The sequence below is a fragment of the Eutrigla gurnardus genome, assembly GCF_963514095.1.
Source record: "Eutrigla gurnardus genome assembly, chromosome: 8".
NCBI lineage: Eukaryota > Metazoa > Chordata > Actinopteri > Perciformes > Triglidae > Eutrigla > Eutrigla gurnardus.
In genome coordinates this window covers 28,613,746-28,633,612 of record NC_139922.1, presented here as the reverse complement: position 1 = coordinate 28,633,612, position 19,867 = coordinate 28,613,746, and the positions used below count along the sequence as shown (strand labels likewise).

Genomic DNA, 19,867 nt, shown 5'->3' with positions numbered 1-19,867 from the left:
TTATTTTATTGTAAACATAAATCTGGAGTCTGCTGACAACCAAAGCTGGGAATGACGACTTTAATATATATGTGTGTGTGTGTGTGTATGTGTGTGTATAATGTCACCATTTGCACACACAGCTCATGTGGATCAGGTAAATTAAATTATAATGCATGTATGATATCAGAGATGAATCTACTGCATGAAAACAAATATCTGCGAAATACCGATAAAACATTAAAATCCACTTAATATTTACAAAGCCTTTGTTTTGACCGCAAAGGGTATTTTAAAACACACACGTCTTATTAGGTGAGTTATACTGTCTGTGTGTGTGTGTGTGTGTGTGTGTCTGTGTGTGTGTGTGTGCGTGCGCAGCCTCTTTATTGTTGCTCTTTGTTTTCATCAGCCTTTAACCCTGAATGCTGCTTTTTTTTAATTATTTTTGAATAACAGCTCATTGTGTTTTTTTCCTGTATAAATGTAATTCGGGCCTCTGAGGGGACGATTGATGACATCACCTCACACTAAACGGCACGGAGACACCTGAGACGGTTGCGGGGCGGCGTTTGTGGTTTTTTTTCCAGCTTCCTGAGACACTGAAATCACTTGAAGGCTCTTGTTTGTCCGTGCTTCTTCTCCAGCGTAGCATTTGTTTAGCTCTGACCTAAATTGCTGTGAAGTGAGTGCCTCAGCAGCTCTGTCTCGCCTCTCTCTTCCTCCCTCCCTGCCTCTCTCTGTCTCTTTGTATGCCTCCTTTTCTTTTTCACTCGCTCTCTCTCACACACAATTTACAAACAAGCAAAACAAGCTGAGAGGACAGTTTTTTTATTTATATCAAACAGCGTTTGCCAGATCTCATTTACATGCGTAGTGAAGTATTGTGGGCTGCAGGAATCAGTGAGGTGGGTTGGCCAATGATATTTCGGGAACAAGCGAGTGAATCATCTACCAAATTTGTGGAGCATGCTCTGTTCCCCTTCCTGTGTGTGTGTGTGTGTGTGTGTGTGTGTGTGTGTGTGTTTTCTGGTTTTTACCTTCCTGAAGGGATCAACTATGCAAAGAAGTTAAATCCCACGGATGCATAAGACTTGCTTTTCTCTCCTCTGTTGGGATTCTGACGTATAGCGAGAATCCACGAATCCATGGCGTTCGACATCCGTGCTCTCGAATACAGGTTTCACCATGTTTGGCGTGGACACGCCGCCGTGCATCATGGGAGGACGGGGGGGACAGGTTACCCGACAGCCAACACACGCCGTGGATTTAGTAAACATATGACCTCCATGATAACCAGTATGTGGGCACTAAATCGCTTTCAATTTTTTTTTGTACATGTGTTGCTAGGCAACAGCATAATCGCTCTCCGTCTCTCCCTCCCTCCCTTTTTTTTCTTTTTTTTTCCTCTACTGGGATTGCTGTGCTGCTATCATTGAAAACGGTTAATTAACTTCTACAAAAAGTCCATTAATGGTGCAGATTACGGCTTGGGAGGGGTTAAAGAGCACATCAAGGCTCCACGCAGGAAGAACACGTGCAAACGCGTGTCACACATTTAAAATGGCCTTTTGGAAATGAATTATCCTTCGAATACAACATCGGTTGTATTCTAGCAACAACGGCTTTAAACGGCAATCTTTATCAATATAATAAAGATTATCTGGCAAATTGGACGTACCGGCTCCATCACTGACAAACTCATTTACAGACATAATCTGTTATGATTGATTCTCAAAATGAGAAAAAAAAAACAATTTAATATGATTAAGTCGTGTGTGTGTGTTGGAACACAACGGTGTGTGTAATATTTTATAATCAACACAAATGTTGCACCTCTTTATATGACGTTTGATCTTTTTATTGATCACAATAATGTGAAAATTAGGTTACGTCATAATTCTTCATTTATATTATTACATCTTGTATTTGTATAGCACTTTAAAAGGTTTTCAGGCAAACACAGGACTTTCAAGCAGGAGACCTGCGTTTGAGGCGGATGTTTAGCTACTTTGTAGTTACGTTAATGATGTCTGAGACGCGTTTTCCGTACTTATGTTACATTGTTACGTTAGTTTACTGTATTTGAAGTCGACCCATGATGCTAAACTTCGTGGTTTTGTTGCCTGAACCTAAGCGAGTGTTTCTGTTGTTAGATTTACAAAGTGTGAAGTCAGCTGCTAATTTCATCGTCTCATTAGAACTTATGAACTTCTATCTCACCATAACTTTAACTATTTCTCTCTGTTGATGAATTAATGACCAAATGACCCTTTAACAGACAAGCCCATGCATTAGGCTTCTGTTTACATTATTGAATTCCATTGTGGTCAACATATAGCTCTACTGTATAGTTTTTTTAATGGAGAATGAATCATCACTGTCCTTTAGTTTTGAATTTAAAACTATTTCTAAAGCACTTCAAATTGCTAGTTTTTCTCTCAAATGTGAAAAATTACAGATATAGACTGGCATGTTGCATAAAATCTATTTGTTTAAGTTTGAATTGATCTAAACACTGGACTACGTGCATTTACTAGATATGCGTCTCCACCTCAGTGCTAATTAACAAAAATGCTGGTTTTGCTGCTCTTCCTGTACTCCAGAGTTCATTTCAGCTCCCATGATTCTCTTCTTGGCGAGACCACCACTTAATAGATGGGTGACGAACCCACAATAATCAGATTGTGGATTTTTTATGTGTGTGTGGAGATTGATTGATTATATCTGAGTGTTATTTAAGTGAGAATGGAGATGATTCTTAAAAACTGTATGAACTGATGATAATTTCATGTTTAGCTTCACATTCTGCAGACTTAAAAAGGCAAACTAATCCATACGGTGTCATGTGGGGGCTTTAAGCCTGTAGTGACAGTCTATGTGTTGTGGTTGCTATCCGTCTTGCTTGTAATTCCAAACTAAATTAACCATGAAGGTTTTCGGTCACGCTTTACTGTGAACAACTGGCCCATCGATCGCTGTACACCTGAGAATCCACCACAGACAAGGAGACAGTAAAACAGCCTTGGGGTCCATCATCGGCATCACCGACCTCGGAGGGAGCCGAGACACGGAGCTCTTTAAATGCACGCTTTGACAGAAGCCTGCAAACCTTCCTCACCACGTTGCCCCTGCTAATCCGCTCCATTCAACCACGTCACTATGGAAACTGACTGGATGTCTCACCCTTACCGCCCGACTCGTCCCGCGCAGCCGTGATCGCCGTTTTCCCAACACGTCCTCCACGCCGTGACATTATTGGCTATTAGTGGGCCGAACCATTAAGGTTAATGTGCTTTTAAATATCTGGAGGAGACGACCGCTGTAGCATAAAGCTTAAAGCTCTGCAAGAGGACCAACTTCGGCTGGATGTCGGGGAGTTTTTGAGGCTTCTGGAGCAAATTTTCATATTCCTGCGCCTGCTACCTATTTCATTTCTTTGCCTTTTTTTTTTCCTCTGGCAAAATTGCAGGAGAATATTTGTCATGGTTTTAAAAGGTTTATCAGCTTCAAAGCTGAGGCAGCTGGTCGTCCAACCCATCAGTGAGTCCACGCAATCCTTCCAGCACCGACTAGAATGGTGAGAGCATGTGGACAAAATTCCCCCGCAGCTAAGCTCCCAATTCAGAGCTTTAGCGTAAAGCTAGGAGAGGCAAATTTACATTTTTACCATTATGACGTCAGCTTTTAATCCATCCCAAACCACTTCTTCAACCCTCTCAACATCTGGGAGAAGACCTTCAGTAATTGCTAATTACAGTTGGAGAAGAGGTTCCTCCTGGTACAGTGGATACAGTGGGTCCTGGGTTCCTCCTGGTACAGTGGACCCTGGGTTCCTCCTGGTACAGTGGACACAGTGGAACCTGGGTTCCTCCTGGTACAGTGGGCTCTTGGTTCCTACAGGTGCAGTGGGCCCTTGGTTCCTCCTGGTGGAGTGGGTTCTGGGTTCCTCCTGGTTCAGTGGGCTCTTGGTTCCTCCTGGTGTCGTGGGCCCTAGGTTCCTCCCAGTACAGTGGGCCCTGGGTTCCTCCCAGTACAGTGGGCCCTGGGTTCCTCCTTGTGCCGTGGGCCCTGGGTACCTCCTGGTGCAGTGGGCCCTTGGTTCCTCCTGGTGCCGTGGGCCCTTGGTTCCTCCTGGTGCCGTGGGCCCTGGGTTCCTCCTGGTACAGTGGGCCCTTGGTTCCTACAGGTGCAGTGGGTCCTGGGTACCTCCTGGTTCAGTGGGCTCTTGGTTCATCCTGGTGCAATAGGCCCTGGGTTCCTCCTGGTACCGTGGACCCTGGGTATTTTTGTACACTTCTACCTGGTTATGTTAGTAAAAACACATCATAGTTACATAGCAACAGAAATATTTGGTTATACTGTTCCCATATTTTATAGGGTTGGATGAAATATAGACAAAATATTTACTTTACATTCTTTTATGTTAATAATCAAGTTTGAATTGTCATATGTGCAACACGTCAGTAAATGGTGAACTACCGAGTAAATTAATGATGTCCTTAGTTAATGATTCATGAGTCATTTGTTCTTGCAAATTCACATCAATTGTGCAACAAGCAACACTATTTTAACATTTATGAGTTTGTGTTAGGACCAACTCTCATGTATGTGTTGATTCTGTCTCAGTGGTGAAAATAACATCTGGAAATCTCACATCTCTGGAAATTATATATTTGTCCAACAAAATAATAAAATAAAAATTCATCTTTTTTATTGCAGCTAATTGCTAATGTTCCGAAAAAGACCCGAACCTCCTGTCTATGCAGCGCTTGTTGCCCTTTATGCTTCCTTGTTCACGATTATTTGGAAAAATACTAATTGATTTTGCGTCACATGTACGAATTACATACGTACATTTCTTTGTAGGTAAAGCCACGACTGAGAACAGCATATATTAGGCACACTTGAGCTTTTCCTATACTAGAACGAGTCAAAATGGCTGTGAGAAAGTCCTATTTGACTATAAAGTGAATATAAAGAGAGAACAGCAGAGGCCCAAGAACAGTTCCCTGAGGTACTCCACGTTTTACATTAGAAGATGTCAATATAGTATTACTATACAAAGACACTTTCCTCCTTCTGATAAGTAAGAAAATGGATTTTACAGTCGGTCTGCGAGCGTACAGTGAGGTGATCCCACATCCCGACTTTTCACCGAGTTCTTTGACTTTCCCAAACGAGCAATGTTAATGCCACTTCCAATGTCACTTAATTTATGAGGCTTTGCCTCAGGGGGGCTGCCTGGTCCCTTGGGCCATGAGCCCCGTGTCCGGTAGGCCGGTTCAGTAATCCATCCATGAGCTCGAATTACATTATAAGTAAAATGGAGAATCTGGTGGACTCATTACACAGGCAGGCAATGTTGAAATATGTTTTCCAAAATGGGGTTCGGTGCGTTTGGAAGCTGAGTAAAATCTGAACAAAACTAACAGGTAGAATTATGCTTGTGAGGAATACTAGCATTATTTGGATGGTGCTTTTTCAGGGAACTCAATCTTCATGTATGATTATTTAAATTCTCCATGTTTGGATTTCATATTAAAGTAATATTATGTCATCAGATATATCCCTTCATTGGTGCAATAACCAGGAGCTTATGGGAGACAGCTGACTTTCTAGATCCAGACAGTTTACTGATTCAAATAATTCACCACAGATTTTGAAAAACAATAGATTTCCTTAAGAATGAATTGTTGACATAAAAAGACAACTTTCGAATGTTCTTTTTGTCATAAAGTGCATATTGTGTTGTTGAGATGCTGTTTATTTGTCAATTCAACATCAAGTGCTCTAAGCTTTGATTAGAAATCCCGAACTCTTTGAGGTTTCTGACCCCTCAGCCTCCAACAGGGGACCCAAACCAGTGATTGTGGTCTGCAGCGGATTGCTAGTTCTATTTCCTCCATGATCTCTCATGTCCTCCCATGGCACCGTACAAACCATTTTATGTAGAGCGCATCGGATTCAGCATGGGCATACACCAGTGGCCGACTGGAAAATAGATTTAAAGTTGCCCAACTAATCAGTGTGAGGTGTGTTTAGACACATGGGGCAGCTAATCCACCGGGGGGGTTTCCACCGGGGGCATCACAGAGTTTCAGGGTTCTTGGATGTTTGTCAGCATCTATTTTCTCTCTGCCTTAGAACCGTCTTTCCTTCCAACAGATTACTGTAGTCTAATTTTCCTTCTGTTCTCTGCTTCTTAACGTGTAAACAGCTACTTACTTAATTATTTTTTAATCTCCTTGCGCATTACATTTCTGTCTCCAATTAGAGCAGAAAAGTTTGCACATTAGTGCAAATGCATTAGCACCCCGAGGCACGCTAGTTCACACTAGAGCTGCAGTTGCACCAAAAATACTGACCTTTTTTTTAATTCCAGTATCTTTCTTTTATGTGACTGAATGATGCATTCTAACCTTTTGCACTGCGTTGGGATAAAGAACATAGAAGCTGCAGAGATGTGTTAATACGCCGCTGTCGCTGTCACATGTCATGCATGAAGACGAACCCAGAGGTCGCGATCGCGTGCCACATCGCCTGATGGTGTTGGTACATATATCCTCATCCAGAGACGACGGAGGAGCTTGTATAACGTGAATGATTATTGCAGCACCTCCAACGTATCCATCTCCTAAAGACGGGGCGAACGCATGAGCAAGAGATGAAGTCACTTCATTTAGTTGTCGGCAATGGCATCGGGAAACACTGACCTTTCGTTTGGTTCCTCGAGGCCAACGAGTGAGTCACATGACAGCCAGATATTTACAGTGCCTCCTGTCACTGGCCTTGTCAAATCACAGCACACTTCACTGGAGCCCAGCGGGGCCCCGAGGCTCCACTTCAGCTATGCAGACAGATGCAAAGGTGTTTTTTTTTTCTCCTCTTTTGGCCCGAGTGTACTACAACCCCGAATAACATGGAAGAACACGAGGGCATTATGGGATGTACGTGTTTATGACAGTTCGTGTGAGTGTGTTTGCAGGAGAGAGAGAGAGTGAGACATACAAAGGGAGACACAGATTGTCTGTCTGCAGGACCGATGAATTTCAGGCCAATTTATCTTGTGAATGAGCCTCTGGAGGGCATTCGTCCCCAGACAGTTCCAGGAATTGTATAACAAATAAAACTATACTTCTCACAGAGGAACAAAATGCAATTGTCCAAAGACCCTTCAGAGGGTTTTTTTTTCTTGCCGTTTCACTCGTGAGATCAAACGAGCATTGCATGCCATGATAAAATTAGACACGTATCAGTTCTGCTGGAGTCCACTGCTCTTCATCACTTTAATGTGGAAGACATTCACATCGTAGACTTGCTACCGAGGCTGAAGTAGTTGTGTAATGGTATTAAAGGGACCAATAAGCAGAGCAGCTTTATATCGACTTCATTTCTCAGCAAAGAAAATGGCCTTTTCTGAGCAAATAGCCAAAGTAATTATTTGATTGGGATGTTCCCATTTCATGGTGGAAAACAAAAGGGTTGTATGTGTTGGGGCATGTAGAAAGTTTTCTAGCATTTAGGGCAGCCTATATGGTGCCGCAACTCGTTTTCTCCACTGGAAGGTTGCCCTAGTTGCCATGTTTTATCTAGTGTAGGGACATTTGTGTGTTTCTTTTTGCCTTTTCGAGTGAGAGACAGGGTTAGAGTAGAGAGAGGGGATGCAGAAAGGGTCACCGGTCGGATTCAAACCTGAGGCCACCAACTCTACCGACTGACTCTGCATCAATGCCCCAATTTGCTGCATTTCTTTCAAACATTGGGCCGCCAAGAGATGCAGAAGCCGAGTCCGTAGCCTTGTTACGTTGGTGCGTTGTGTGTAATGTGTGTATTGTTTGTATTGTGAAGCTCGCCTGGTGCAGCTTTAATGCCGACAGTCTGTTCAGGGCTCAGACGGTTCCCAGCTGCAGAGCCATTGCAAAACATGTTGATCTTGGTCACAACAGCAAATACCAGAAACCACGTCGTCTGCTTGTGAGAACAAGAGTCCACGTTGATGCTAGCAGCTCTGTGAGGCTCTACTGGAGGTTCAGGGAGGCTTTAAGGCTAACACGCTCCCAGTGGAAACGCCGATCATCTGGTGGCAAAGAAGGAAAAGTAGTCCCTCCGTCATGGTGGTGTTAGGTAGTATAGATGGTGCTAGAAGAACAGTTTCTGAGGTTTCCTTCATTTTTACATCTGGAAACAACTTGAGGACTTTCAGATTCATGCAGAAGTCTGTCTTTAACAAAGTAAATAAGTGCAGATTGAAATAAATGAGTTAAAATTAATACAATCAACAATTGTCTAAACCTTGAGCTGTATGGTTTTAAATCCATCCAAACTCAAAAACAAGCAGATATTTAAGCAGGAAGTCGTTGTATAAGACACATCGTACATTCCCACCAAACCGAGTCGCAGGGAGGTGCAGGAGTGTGTGTGTCTGTGTGTGTGTGTGTGTGTGTGTGTGTGTGTGTGTGTGCTTTCACATTTGTGTATATATAATGTATTGAAATGCTACTATTATTTTGATCACTATTCTCCAGAATCTCCGTGCAGGAATGTTGTACTTCAGCGATCTAGAAGTTGGAGTTGTGACCCGATTTCTCTCAACGGAGCAAAGTTTTCAAACGTAGTAAAGCTGAAGTTCTACCGCTTGTTCCTTTTACTTTGGGATGTCAAAAGCGTAGTCAGGAACCCGGAGGGGCCTGCTGATCCCGTTTCAGAGCGCTGCTGTTTGAAGGGAAGAGGAGAAGGCAGAGAATCAGGGATCATGTTGACTCTTGTAGGCCACATTTAGAAGGAAGTTACTGCATCGATGATTGGAATTGCTCCAAACCTGTTTAACTTGGATTCTCAGACCCAACAGGTCTATTTATTCAAAATCATTCAATGTTTTCCTCATCAAATGTTTATATTTTCTTAAAACCATAACATATTTTATAAAAACTCAATATTGATAAAAGGGTCCTGTAGAAAAGTTAACTCCTTCTTTTATAGGATCAGGCTCGTACATTTGATGCAGGTGACAAAACCCACTATAAAGTCTAGTTTTTACACAAAATAATATATTAATATGCGTTTTGTAGAATATTCAACAAATATATACACATTTTGTCCGTCATTTACAGACAGAAATGTACAGAACGTTATCCTACATAGTGATGCTACTTATATTTGAGATTTGAGGTCAATGAGAACCAGTTGGATTATTTAAATAAATTCATTCTAATATTGAAAAAAAAAAGCGTATTTGGGATTTTGGAGGATAGTGCTGGATTAGAAAATTAATCAACACCATTCACATACATATAAAGCATATGAAAACTTAATATTAATAAGCAAGTCAAGGTGATTTAACGATGTTGGATTTGTTTTTGAGCTGATTGTATGAATGCAGGGAGACTTTCTTAGACCTCTGGAGTGTGTATCGATTATTTAACAACAGTGATTAATGACTTTACTATTAGTTACAGAGCCACGTTAGAATAAGGGAAAACTTCCTATTTCACATCCACTCTTTTTTTCCTCCACAAAGCTTCCCGGATGATAAATTTCAGGAACGCTCCTTTTTGCTGCCACAAAGAAGAAACACATTTTCTCTCTTTGCTGGAAGGGAACTTCTTCTGCCATGTATCTTAGAGGAGATCTTATTCTGGCTTGTACACTATTATAGAGGGTTGGGGGGGTTGGGGGGTGGGTGGGTTCGGGTAGAAAGGGTGGTAGGCGACTTGGTGGTCCAGTGGACTGGAAAACGCTGCCCCCTGGCAGGGAGTTAGTGCGCGGCTCGATTGGTGCCGGCGCTAATGTGGCCACTGGCTCGTTAGAGCTCTGATGTAAGGAACACTGCGTCTCAAAGAGTTTCAGAAAGAGAGAGAGAGAGAGACCGCCCGAACGCAGTGAAGCAAAGTAAAAGACTTGGACCCTTCTCCCCCTCGTCTCTGGAGATAAATCCACTCAATTTGGGTTAGACGTCAGTGATGGAGAAGATGGTTTTTCAATGATAAAGAGCTTGAGATGCTTTTCACTGTGGAAAAAAAACCCCCATCATTCGTGTCATGCAGAGCATTCACAGCCTTCCAAACAGGAGCCGCTGACAGGTTGGTCATCAATGAAAGGAGGCCGAGAAAGAGAGGAAAGAACTGAGGGGAAGAAAGAGCTCGCCTCCCCCTCGGCAATCACAGAGGTGAGGAGGAGGAGGAGGGGAGGAGGAGGAAGGACGGAGCCTGTATGCTCCAAGCGTAGCTGCAACGTCAACCCAATCATTATATCACACGAGTGTTTCATTTGACATGATGTATGCTGTGTATAGTAGTGGATCCTCACAAATGAAATCCAGCTGATTCAGAACTGCCGGCATGGAGACGCTGAGCCTCCGGGGCAGTTTGACATATTGCACAATTTGAATCTATAATGTTTTTTTTGCAGGAAAAGATTTCAGTTAAAATAACAATCCGTTCAGATGACTTACTATTATTATTATTATTGATTCACAGGCACATCATGCATGCTTTTATGCAACCTGAAAACCTTCTCACGTAACCTGCTCGGATGCAAGGATGAAAGAACTGGAAGTATGGCAGTAGAAATGTTATCGTGTGGACTTCTGGAGCACAAACAGCCATTGTTCACCCTAATTGTGACCCACCTCCATATATGTAAGCAATTTTAATGTGAGCATGTATGCGTATTAAAGAGGCAAAGAATCCGGGGGGGGGGGGGGGGGGGGGGAATAATACAGTCACTGAGGACAAAATGTGGTGGCAGGGAGGGAGGTGGAGGGGGGAAATAGCCCCGCTCATCTCCTCCTCATTTTCTGCCCGCTTCTACCCAGCAGAGTTTCTATGGCAACCCCTCAAAAAGCGGTGTGCGGTGAATTGTGGATTTGAGATACGCCGTCTGATTGCCGCCGTGTTGGAGGAGAGATGGCTGGCTCTTTCGTCAGCCTCCCTCTGTAAGAGGAAATTGGTGGAGAGCTCCGATAAAAGCAGCCGCTGTGTGTGTGTGTGTGTGTGTGTGTGTGTGTGTGTGTGTGTGTGTGTGTGTGTGTGTGTGTGTGTGTGTGTGTGTGTGTGTGTGTGGTGTAGTACAGCACGTGCACGCTCATGGAAGCTTTACATTAGAATCTAGTTCCCCCCCTGCAGAGCTGCTCTTGCCCCCCCACCACCAGACTACCCCCCCCCCCCCCCCCCTGAATCTGTCTGACCATGTGGACTCATCAGTATGCTTCTTGTTCCAGCTGATGAAGATGGAGCCGCTGCCATCGATGACGATTCAGCTCTGAATTCCTGCAGCAATGTGCAATGCAGTTTTTTTTATTATTTGAACAAATGAGAGAGAAAAACAATTCTATTTAGTCTCATAACCCCCCCCCCCCCCTCCTCTCCTCCACCCTTTCCATCTCCCACCTCCACCTTGTGACTGACGTGCACTGATGTGATGTGGTCTCTGACAGGAGATCTGTGTGTTTCCATGTATGTTGCATGTTGTTCGGTGAGCTCAGCTCTGCGGCTGCAGGATGCTTGTAAGCCGTGCCAGTTCCCATTAGCATCCCATTATAAACCAGCATGATCACTCGTCACTTAGAATGCCTGCCACAGCATGCTCTGTGTGTGTGTGTGTGTGTGTGTGTGTGTGTGTGTGTGTGTGTGTGTGTGTGTGTGTGTGTGTGTGTGTGTGTGCGTGTGAATCACACAGTCAAGTGATTGAGATTGGCCTTGTTTCAAAAGAACATTTTAAAAAAGGCTGTAAAGTCTTGCACTGTGTACAATTCAATTTAAATGTGTCTGCAAGTGTTTGGTTTGTTTGACCCAGATTTCTCACCTACCCCACTGTTGATAAATTGGATATCCGGAGGCAGGCTTGCGCAACAATTTAATTTAAGTCGATACGCAGTGAACAGCGCCCTCTGCTGACGGAATCTGTGTTGCACATGAAGGCGAAGACTTCAAATCCACATGAACCATTTAGAGAGGGAAGTGTCCCGAGTTGTCTTCTTCACAGGCTTTAAATCTAACGTGCATGATTTCATTATATTATAGATATCATAGCTTTTTTTCTGAGATTTCTGCCTTGTTTGGGGGGGGGGGGGGTAAACCTCTGCAGGAACAAAAAAAAAAGCAAAGGAAAAAGAAGAAAATGAGTGTATCCTTTAATTGATCCTCTTTTTTTGTCTCTTTCCTGACAGATAACATGAGAATCACCTGTGAGCTGCTGAAAAGGTGACTTACTACAACTAATAACATCCAACAATGGCTGCATTCCATTTAGGTGTTTTCAGAGCTGGGATTGGATGCTATGCTAACATGCTAGTCAGTGCACTCAAACAGCATGTAAGATTTTTGTCTCATTATGAAACTAATAATTTGCATACTATATTATACGAAAATATTAGAGTATGCAAACCATGGACTCCACGGCGAAGTAAATATCCCACAATGCAACGTTCATAGCGGAGACCGCTCTGTGTTGTCAATAATGCGTCACTTAAGGTGTAAAGTTGAATTTTTTAATTTTACGATTAAAAAAATGTTCATTTGGTCACGTGAGGCTCGAACTGGTTACCATGGTTACGTGTCTCCAGCCAGCAAGGAGGCTCTCAGGCATACCTGATTGGTTGATTGATCAGGTCTGGGACGTTCTGAACCCCAGTAACACCTTCCTCTCTCCTCCTCCTCCTCCTCCTCCTCTCAACTCCTCTCTCTCCTCATCCTCTTCTTCCACTCCTCTCTCCTCCTCATCTCTCCCCCTTTTCTCCCCTCCTCCCCTCCTCTCCTCCTCTCTCCTCGACCTCTTTCCTCTACCTCCTCCTCCTCCTCCCTTCATGGCCTGCTGGCTGTAGTCTGCATCTATCCCCATCCTGGCCTCCACCCTCTTACCTCCTCCACCTCCCCCCCCCTCCCTACACACACACACACACGACCTCCTGAGCCCTCTGCGTCTCTGGTCCAGGTCTAGAGGAATGTTGAGTGTCTCTATAGCCCCCTCCCTGGAGATTAGGCTTCACCGTGCCCCCCCCTCATTCCATTCCAAAGCATGCCCCCCTAAGAGCGGCCGCATTTTTATCTGAGCCCGGTGATTGTGACAGATTGGCCAAATGACACACATACACAAACGTGGACACACGCCGAAGGCACAGACCGGGGAGAGGGGGGGCAGGTCCTGTACCGGGGAGGGACCAGACCAGACCAGTGCCAGTATGGGGGGGGGGGGGGGGGGGGGGAGATCTGGGGCTATAAAACCCTCCCGGGCTGAGGCCAGTGTCCTGCCCTGAGCTGGACAGTACCTCCTTCCTCTGTGCCGGGACGCCGTCGGGACAGGCAGCGGACGAGCCTCCAACATGAACGACATCTACAAGGCAGCGGTACGTCCACACACACACACACGCACACACACACACACACACACACACACGGATGAAAGTGTTGGATGCTCGTAAAGTAAATACGAGAGCGATGTTGTTTTGGATCACAAACCATAACAATTATTATTATAAGTTTGTGATGCTCAGCGATCTGTAATGTACTTTCTCAGGAATGTTCTGGCGTTTATGTATTTGTTTATAGTATATATTCTAGTAAAGTGTATTAGAAAACTGCCTCCATCACTTTTTGTTTATCTGATGAACGGGTGGAGGTGGAGGGCATCGCCTCCATCACCAGCTGACATCAGAGCAGCCTTGACACCATATACGTCTCGAGGTGTTCTTCCTACTCCAGCTCTATCAGGTTCTGATAAGGGTGGGGGTGGTGGTGGCGGTGGAGGTGGTGGGGGTGAGGTCACTGACAGGTGACGGGTCCCTGGATCCTGCATCTACGTTTTTTCGCGACTTGAAATGGAACAGTCCCCACTTCACATGGCTAATTTTGGCCGGGTTGCTCAGATGCTTCTGCGTCCGTGGGTCCTCTGGTGCCAGAGGCTGGCTTCAGGTTTAGATAAACCCCCCTCCTCCCCCCACCTCCACCCCCTCCTCCACCCCCCCATGACTGAATTCCAGCATTATCTGTGAGCCCGAAAGCTGTGAGGCTGTGGCTGTCCGTCCACCTCGGCCCGGCATGGTCCGCCGGCTGTCCCGTCCACTCAGCGTCCCCAGTGAGCGGTTCAGCTGAGACCATTAAAAAACACACAGGAATGTACATTACACGCGTTTGTTTAGACGTTTTTGAATATATCGTAACCAGAGGAGTGTGTATATGTGTGTCGTGTGTTTGTGTTTAATTTCTAGTGGACGACAGACGATAACTCTTACATAAGCAGCTGTCTCCCTCTCTCATTCGTGGCAGCTTTTCCAGGATTACTGTTCCATTGTTGGGCCAGATCCACAGCTATGCTAATTTAAAGCACTGTGTATTGTGTCCTTTATCTGAGGTTCCTGATCCCGTCTTGTTTATTTTTAAACTCCTTCTCTTTCGGGCTCTCACATATGACACACACACACACACACACACACACACACACACACACACACACACACAGGTTCTGTGTTTTGACCCAGTATGTGTGTATGGAAGCAAAATATTCACCTTTTTTTGTTATCTTAATGGATTTCCACGAGTGAAACACGTCGAGTAGCTTTTTTAAAACATTTGTACAAAATGCATAATGATGTAATAATAACAGACATTAATCTACATACAGTAGAATCAGGTCACCTGTTTACGATATAAACTTTTTACTTCTTGCAGGTTGAGCAGCTGACAGACGAACAGAAGAATGGTGCGTAAATTACAAAAATCTTTACGACTTTACACATAAACGTGTAAAACTCACCTGTTCAGAACGGCTTTTACTGTTATTATATTTATTTATATGTAAAGTGTCTTTAAGTTTCTTTTAATTTAGAATTAGAATCATCAAAAAGTCGTCTTTTTTTTGTCTTTTCCGAATCCAGATTATAATTTCATCTACACATTTATATGTTGAAAAGGTTCACATCAGATTCGTTGGTGACGTTTTTTTCTGCAGAGTTCAAGGCCGCCTTCGACATCTTCGTACAGGATGCGGAGGACGGCTGCATCAGCACCAAGGAGCTAGGGAAGGTGATGAGGATGCTCGGCCAGAACCCCACCCCCGAGGAGCTGCAGGAGATGATCGACGAGGTGGACGAAGACGGTAAATCAACTTAAACGCTCCATAAACTCAAAACGGTTTGGGTGGCGGCAGCTGGCAGCTCCATCATTGCACAATCATTTGAACTTAATGTCAAATTGATGGTCGGGGGGTCACATGTACCGGGATGAGTTAAAGGGAAACGAGCATCAGGAGATGAACAAGTCATCTTGAATTTTCTATGAGATTTGCTCGATAAAGCTGTCATATTGTCATATTGTCCAATAGTGTTACTAAAGCCATATATAGATATTTAAAAGCCCATCTGTTTGCCTATATTTGTAAATATGGTTTTATACAGCAAATTAAGATTTTGCCTGTTTTGATTTCTGTTTCTATTAATAAACGATGATATAAGTTGATAGATTTGGGTGTGATGAAACTCCTCTGTGCTTCCAGGGAGCGGCACGGTGGACTTTGACGAGTTCCTGGTGATGATGGTGAGGTGCATGAAGGACGACAGCAAAGGGAAGTCGGAGGAGGAGCTGGCCGAGCTGTTTCGCATGTTCGACAAGTGAGTTTTTAACGTTTCCAGAAAAAGAAAACCCTGTTTGTCCCGTTAAGAACCAAGTCAGCCGTTCACCTGCACCATCAAAGAGAATGTGTCAACTAAAAGCACTGAGTTGACAAAAAAAATCACCGCAGACTATTAATACAATCCTTCAGGGATTCCAGCAGAAATATGTTCACCGTGTGCAATTATGTGTTCTGACAAAATGCCAAGAGTCTCTGCAGAGTACAGCACGGAGTTCACTTCATAATCCTTTCTGACAGCAGCGAATATTTCAAACACCCACTCCATGTAAGCCAGACACCTCGTCTGCATCAAAGAGTTCTCTCTCTCTCTCTCTCTCTCTCTCTCTCTCTCTCTCTGTCTCTCTCTCTCTCTCTCTCTCTCTCTCTCTCTCTCTCTCTCTCTCTCTCTCACAATGATGCCAAATACTTAAATACAAGATATGACCAGGCACATGTCACACACAAACAAACCTCTACTGCCATCTGGGAAGCTTAACTTAGGATTTGTTTTTTGTTATGTGTATATTTATACACACACACACGCACATATATATATACAATATAACAATAACAGTCAATACTTACACTACATATTTAACATTATCTTCATACGGTCACATACTGAGGGGATTTGTGTTAAATATGAGAGGACGTTCGTTTACCCAGAAATCATAGCGTTGTGACGTTAAACACGGGGTTTCCAGGTGAAGCCCGGAGGAGTTAAATATAAAGGTAAACAAAGAGGGACAACATGTGGGAACAAAGTTATTCGCAAAAGAGGATCAGCAACACTCGACTTGAGTACGTGTTTTCAGGGGCCAGCGTTCTGTTGGAAAGCTCATACCTGAAAATGTGGGGGCGGAGCCAACTTCCGAGTTTGCTAGCACCTTTACGAACAAAGATATGCGCAATCGAGTTTGCTAGCACCTTTACGAACAAAGATATGCGTTATCGAAAGGTCGCTAGCACCTTTACGAACAGAGACATGCGCTATCGAAAGGTTGGAGCGACTTGAATCCCGACTTGAGTGTGTTTTTCGGTCAAGTTTTCCAACGGAAAGATCATACCTGAAAACGTGGGGGCGGAGCCAACTTCCGAGTCTGCTAGCACCTTTACGAACAAAGTTAACCACAAACAGAAAGGATCGGTCTCACTGATCGTTTTTTCGCCGTAGCGGCTGAACAAAAGGTCGGATCAAGTACATGTTTGCAGGCATGAGCTGTCCAACAGAAACGTAAAGCTTATACCCGAAAACATGGGGGCGGGGCCAACGTCCGATTTGCTAGCACCTTCATGTTGAGTTATCCAGTTTAGCGGCCAAACGGAAGGTCGGAGCACCTCCAACCTGGTTGACCTCTACCCATTTTCTGTTACGACCTTTCCAACGGCACCGCTATCGAGTCTCTACGACATTCCCGTTCTGGAAATTCACCGGGACGGACCACCGGATATATTGTACTCCTTTTTGATTTCGCAGGAACGCGGACGGTTACATCGACCTGGACGAGCTGAAGATGATGCTGGAGTCCACAGGAGAGGCGATCACCGAGGACGACATCGAGGAGCTGATGAAAGACGGGGACAAGAACAACGACGGCAAAATCGACTACGACGGTGAGGAGTTTGAAAAGTCTTTTAAAGCGATTAGAAGAGGTTACGCTCCTGAGACTCAGATCCATCACTCATCCACCAAAAATACACCATAAAAGGCTTTTTTATTTTGGGCTCCGAAGCAATTAGCTAACTGTGTCTTCCTTAATTCTGCAGAGTTCTTGGAGTTCATGAAGGGAGTGGAGTAAACCCTGAAGGAGAGAAGAGCCAGAGTGTTATTTTTTTATATCTCTCTGCGACTCCACGGTCAATCTGCGGATTCGGACGCCGCCGCCGATAGAAAACATCGGAAACGACTTTGCAAGATTCAGTCCAACACCGAAGCTGAATGTTGGTGTGTTTTTCTACCAACTCTTGCATCGTTGTAAATACAGTTTGTAACTACTTTTTTTGGGTTGCCCACGTATACAGAATCTGTGTAAATGTATCCAAATTACTTATTTTCTATGGGCCACATATTGTACCAGTTTGGCCGCTTCGGGAAAAAAAAATTGCAAACTTTTTGTGTTCAGACTAAATCTTTAATCTCTGAAGTTGCCGCGGCCGGTTTGCACAAATCCCAACAGATTCATGAGTTATAATGTTTTTTTGTGTTTTTTTTTTTACACCAGGCTCTGCTTGACTAATCATACTGTCGGAGCGCTAACATGCTTCCGATGTGCACATTTGTGTACATTTCTGTATGTTCCCTCAGGACTTTTTTTAATTTATTTTTTTTAATTATTATCTCCCCTCCCAACGCCCCGCTGGAAGGAAATCCTGCATATTTCTATACGAAACGTCAGTTTGGAATGTGCGCTCATGTAGGCCTAATAAACGAGATGCGTTTGTCAGGGCAGTCACTTTGTCGGTTTTTTCATTTTTGTTTGTTGCGTAATCTCCAACGTTCTCATAACTTGACTTTTAAAGGGGATGTTACACAATTTCACTTTTTCCAGTGTAGTGCTTTTGTTATGAGTTGTCTTGTTTTGGAGATATCTGCCTTCTCTCAATATAATATGAAGCTAAGCTTGTGGTCAAAGCACCAAAAAATACAAAAATCAGAACTAAATGGTTCCTACGTGAAACTGCTCACGACGGTTGGATTATTTTGAGTAACCGGGGAAAAGAAATTACTGTTAAATGTGTTTTTTTAATCATTTTTAGGTGTCAGACAGCTTTATGGCTGATAACTATGAAAAAATAGGCATCTCACACTAAAAAACATCTAGAGTGATACCTAAATATACATACAAAAGTATGTATTTTTATGATCTTGGTGACTTTCCTTAAGTTGCTGCTTTTCAGCAACTGTTATCAAGAAGCAAACAACAACCTAGTTAGCAATGATACTCCTGATTTTTCCTTCATTTTACAGGCCGATCACCTGCTCGCCTCTCTTCCCTTCTTTTTAACACAAATAACGACAAATAACATCAAAACAAGAAACCCTCTGAAACGTCGACGTTTATCTGTGTAATTTGTATTCTCTAGTAGCTCTTGTCTGCGGCATGCCAACCATCCGTACGTGTTCAGTTACAGTCTATTGAGACAGGAGCTATTTCTGTCTAATCATGTTAGTGCCCATGTTAGGGGATCTGGATCCACCGACGCACCAGTTGACAATCAGATGCCATTGTCCATATCCAGAGTTCTATTTCACTACAAAGGACGCTGGTTCTATTGTTGAAACGGCTTTAATTGTGACACGTGTCGGTGCACGGAGACACCTGGGTGGTCGGAGCCCAGTTTTTAATGACACGAACCGTACCAACTGTTGGTTGGATGTACACAGGTGCAGTTAGTCTCCGTGGCCACATGATGTCACCAGATCTGATCTTTGGTTACAGGAGAGGATGAGGAGGTTTCATGGCACATCATACACTCTTCAATATAACATAATACTTCCATGAAAACACGAGCATGAGGATTTAGAGAATAACACGTTTATCCTCAATAATCATCTTTGAAAATTACCATTATAGTATTTAAGATTCACGACAGGATGACGGAGGTTCGATTCCCAAAGATGAATGTGTAGCACCCGTCCTTTTTTAAATCATAAGTCTTCTTCTACACTTTTGTTGCGTGTGAAATTTAGATCCGGTTGAGATTAGATGAGATCGACTTCTTCTTGTGTGAGCGTTGTGATGTCATGGTGATGTCAGCGGCCGACGGAGGATGAAGCCCCCCAAAGGCCTCTCTCCCTCTCTCTCTCTCCATCCCTCTGTCTCTCCCTCCCTCTCCCTCCCTCTCTCTCTCCCTCCATCTCTCTCTCCCTCCCTCCCCCTCTCTCCCTTCATCCCTCTCTCCCTCCCTCTCCCCCCCCCCCCCCCCCCCAATCAATGGGAGGCCGAGCAGCAGCTGAGCGGTGTGTGTGAATGAATCTTGGGTGTGGTGCTCTAGGAGCAAGTTGGGTGGAGATGTCACGCCGTTACGCAACAACGATGACTCATGCCTGCTGTTATTAACACACACACACACACACACACACTGCGGTTGTTAACCACCTTTGGTAATGTGGATTTCGGGGACACGTAAGCCCACCATAAGACCCGTTTCCTCTTTGAGTGTATCAGTCACGACCTCGTAACACTGACCTGCCACACGATTCACAAAGGTAACAGTGAGGTATGAGTGTTATGTAACTGACTTCATTCATACTGTGTGTGTGTGTGTGTGTGTGTGTGTG

The 19,867-nt window shown here is 44.0% G+C and overlaps 1 protein-coding gene across 1 annotated transcript; it reads left to right on the top strand.

The window, feature by feature from the left end:
• Nucleotides 1-13,190: 13,190 nt before the first annotated feature.
• tnnc1a (troponin C type 1a (slow)) lies at nt 13,191-18,011 on the top strand. The gene is made up of 6 exons (XM_084016552.1): nt 13,191-13,324; nt 14,646-14,676; nt 14,926-15,072; nt 15,469-15,583; nt 17,063-17,199; nt 17,353-18,011. Exons 1-6 carry the CDS (start codon nt 13,301-13,303, stop codon nt 17,382-17,384), a joined length of 486 nt encoding a protein of 161 aa, XP_083872678.1. The 5' UTR covers nt 13,191-13,300; the 3' UTR covers nt 17,385-18,011.
• The last annotated feature ends 1,856 nt before the right edge of the window (nt 18,012-19,867 follow it).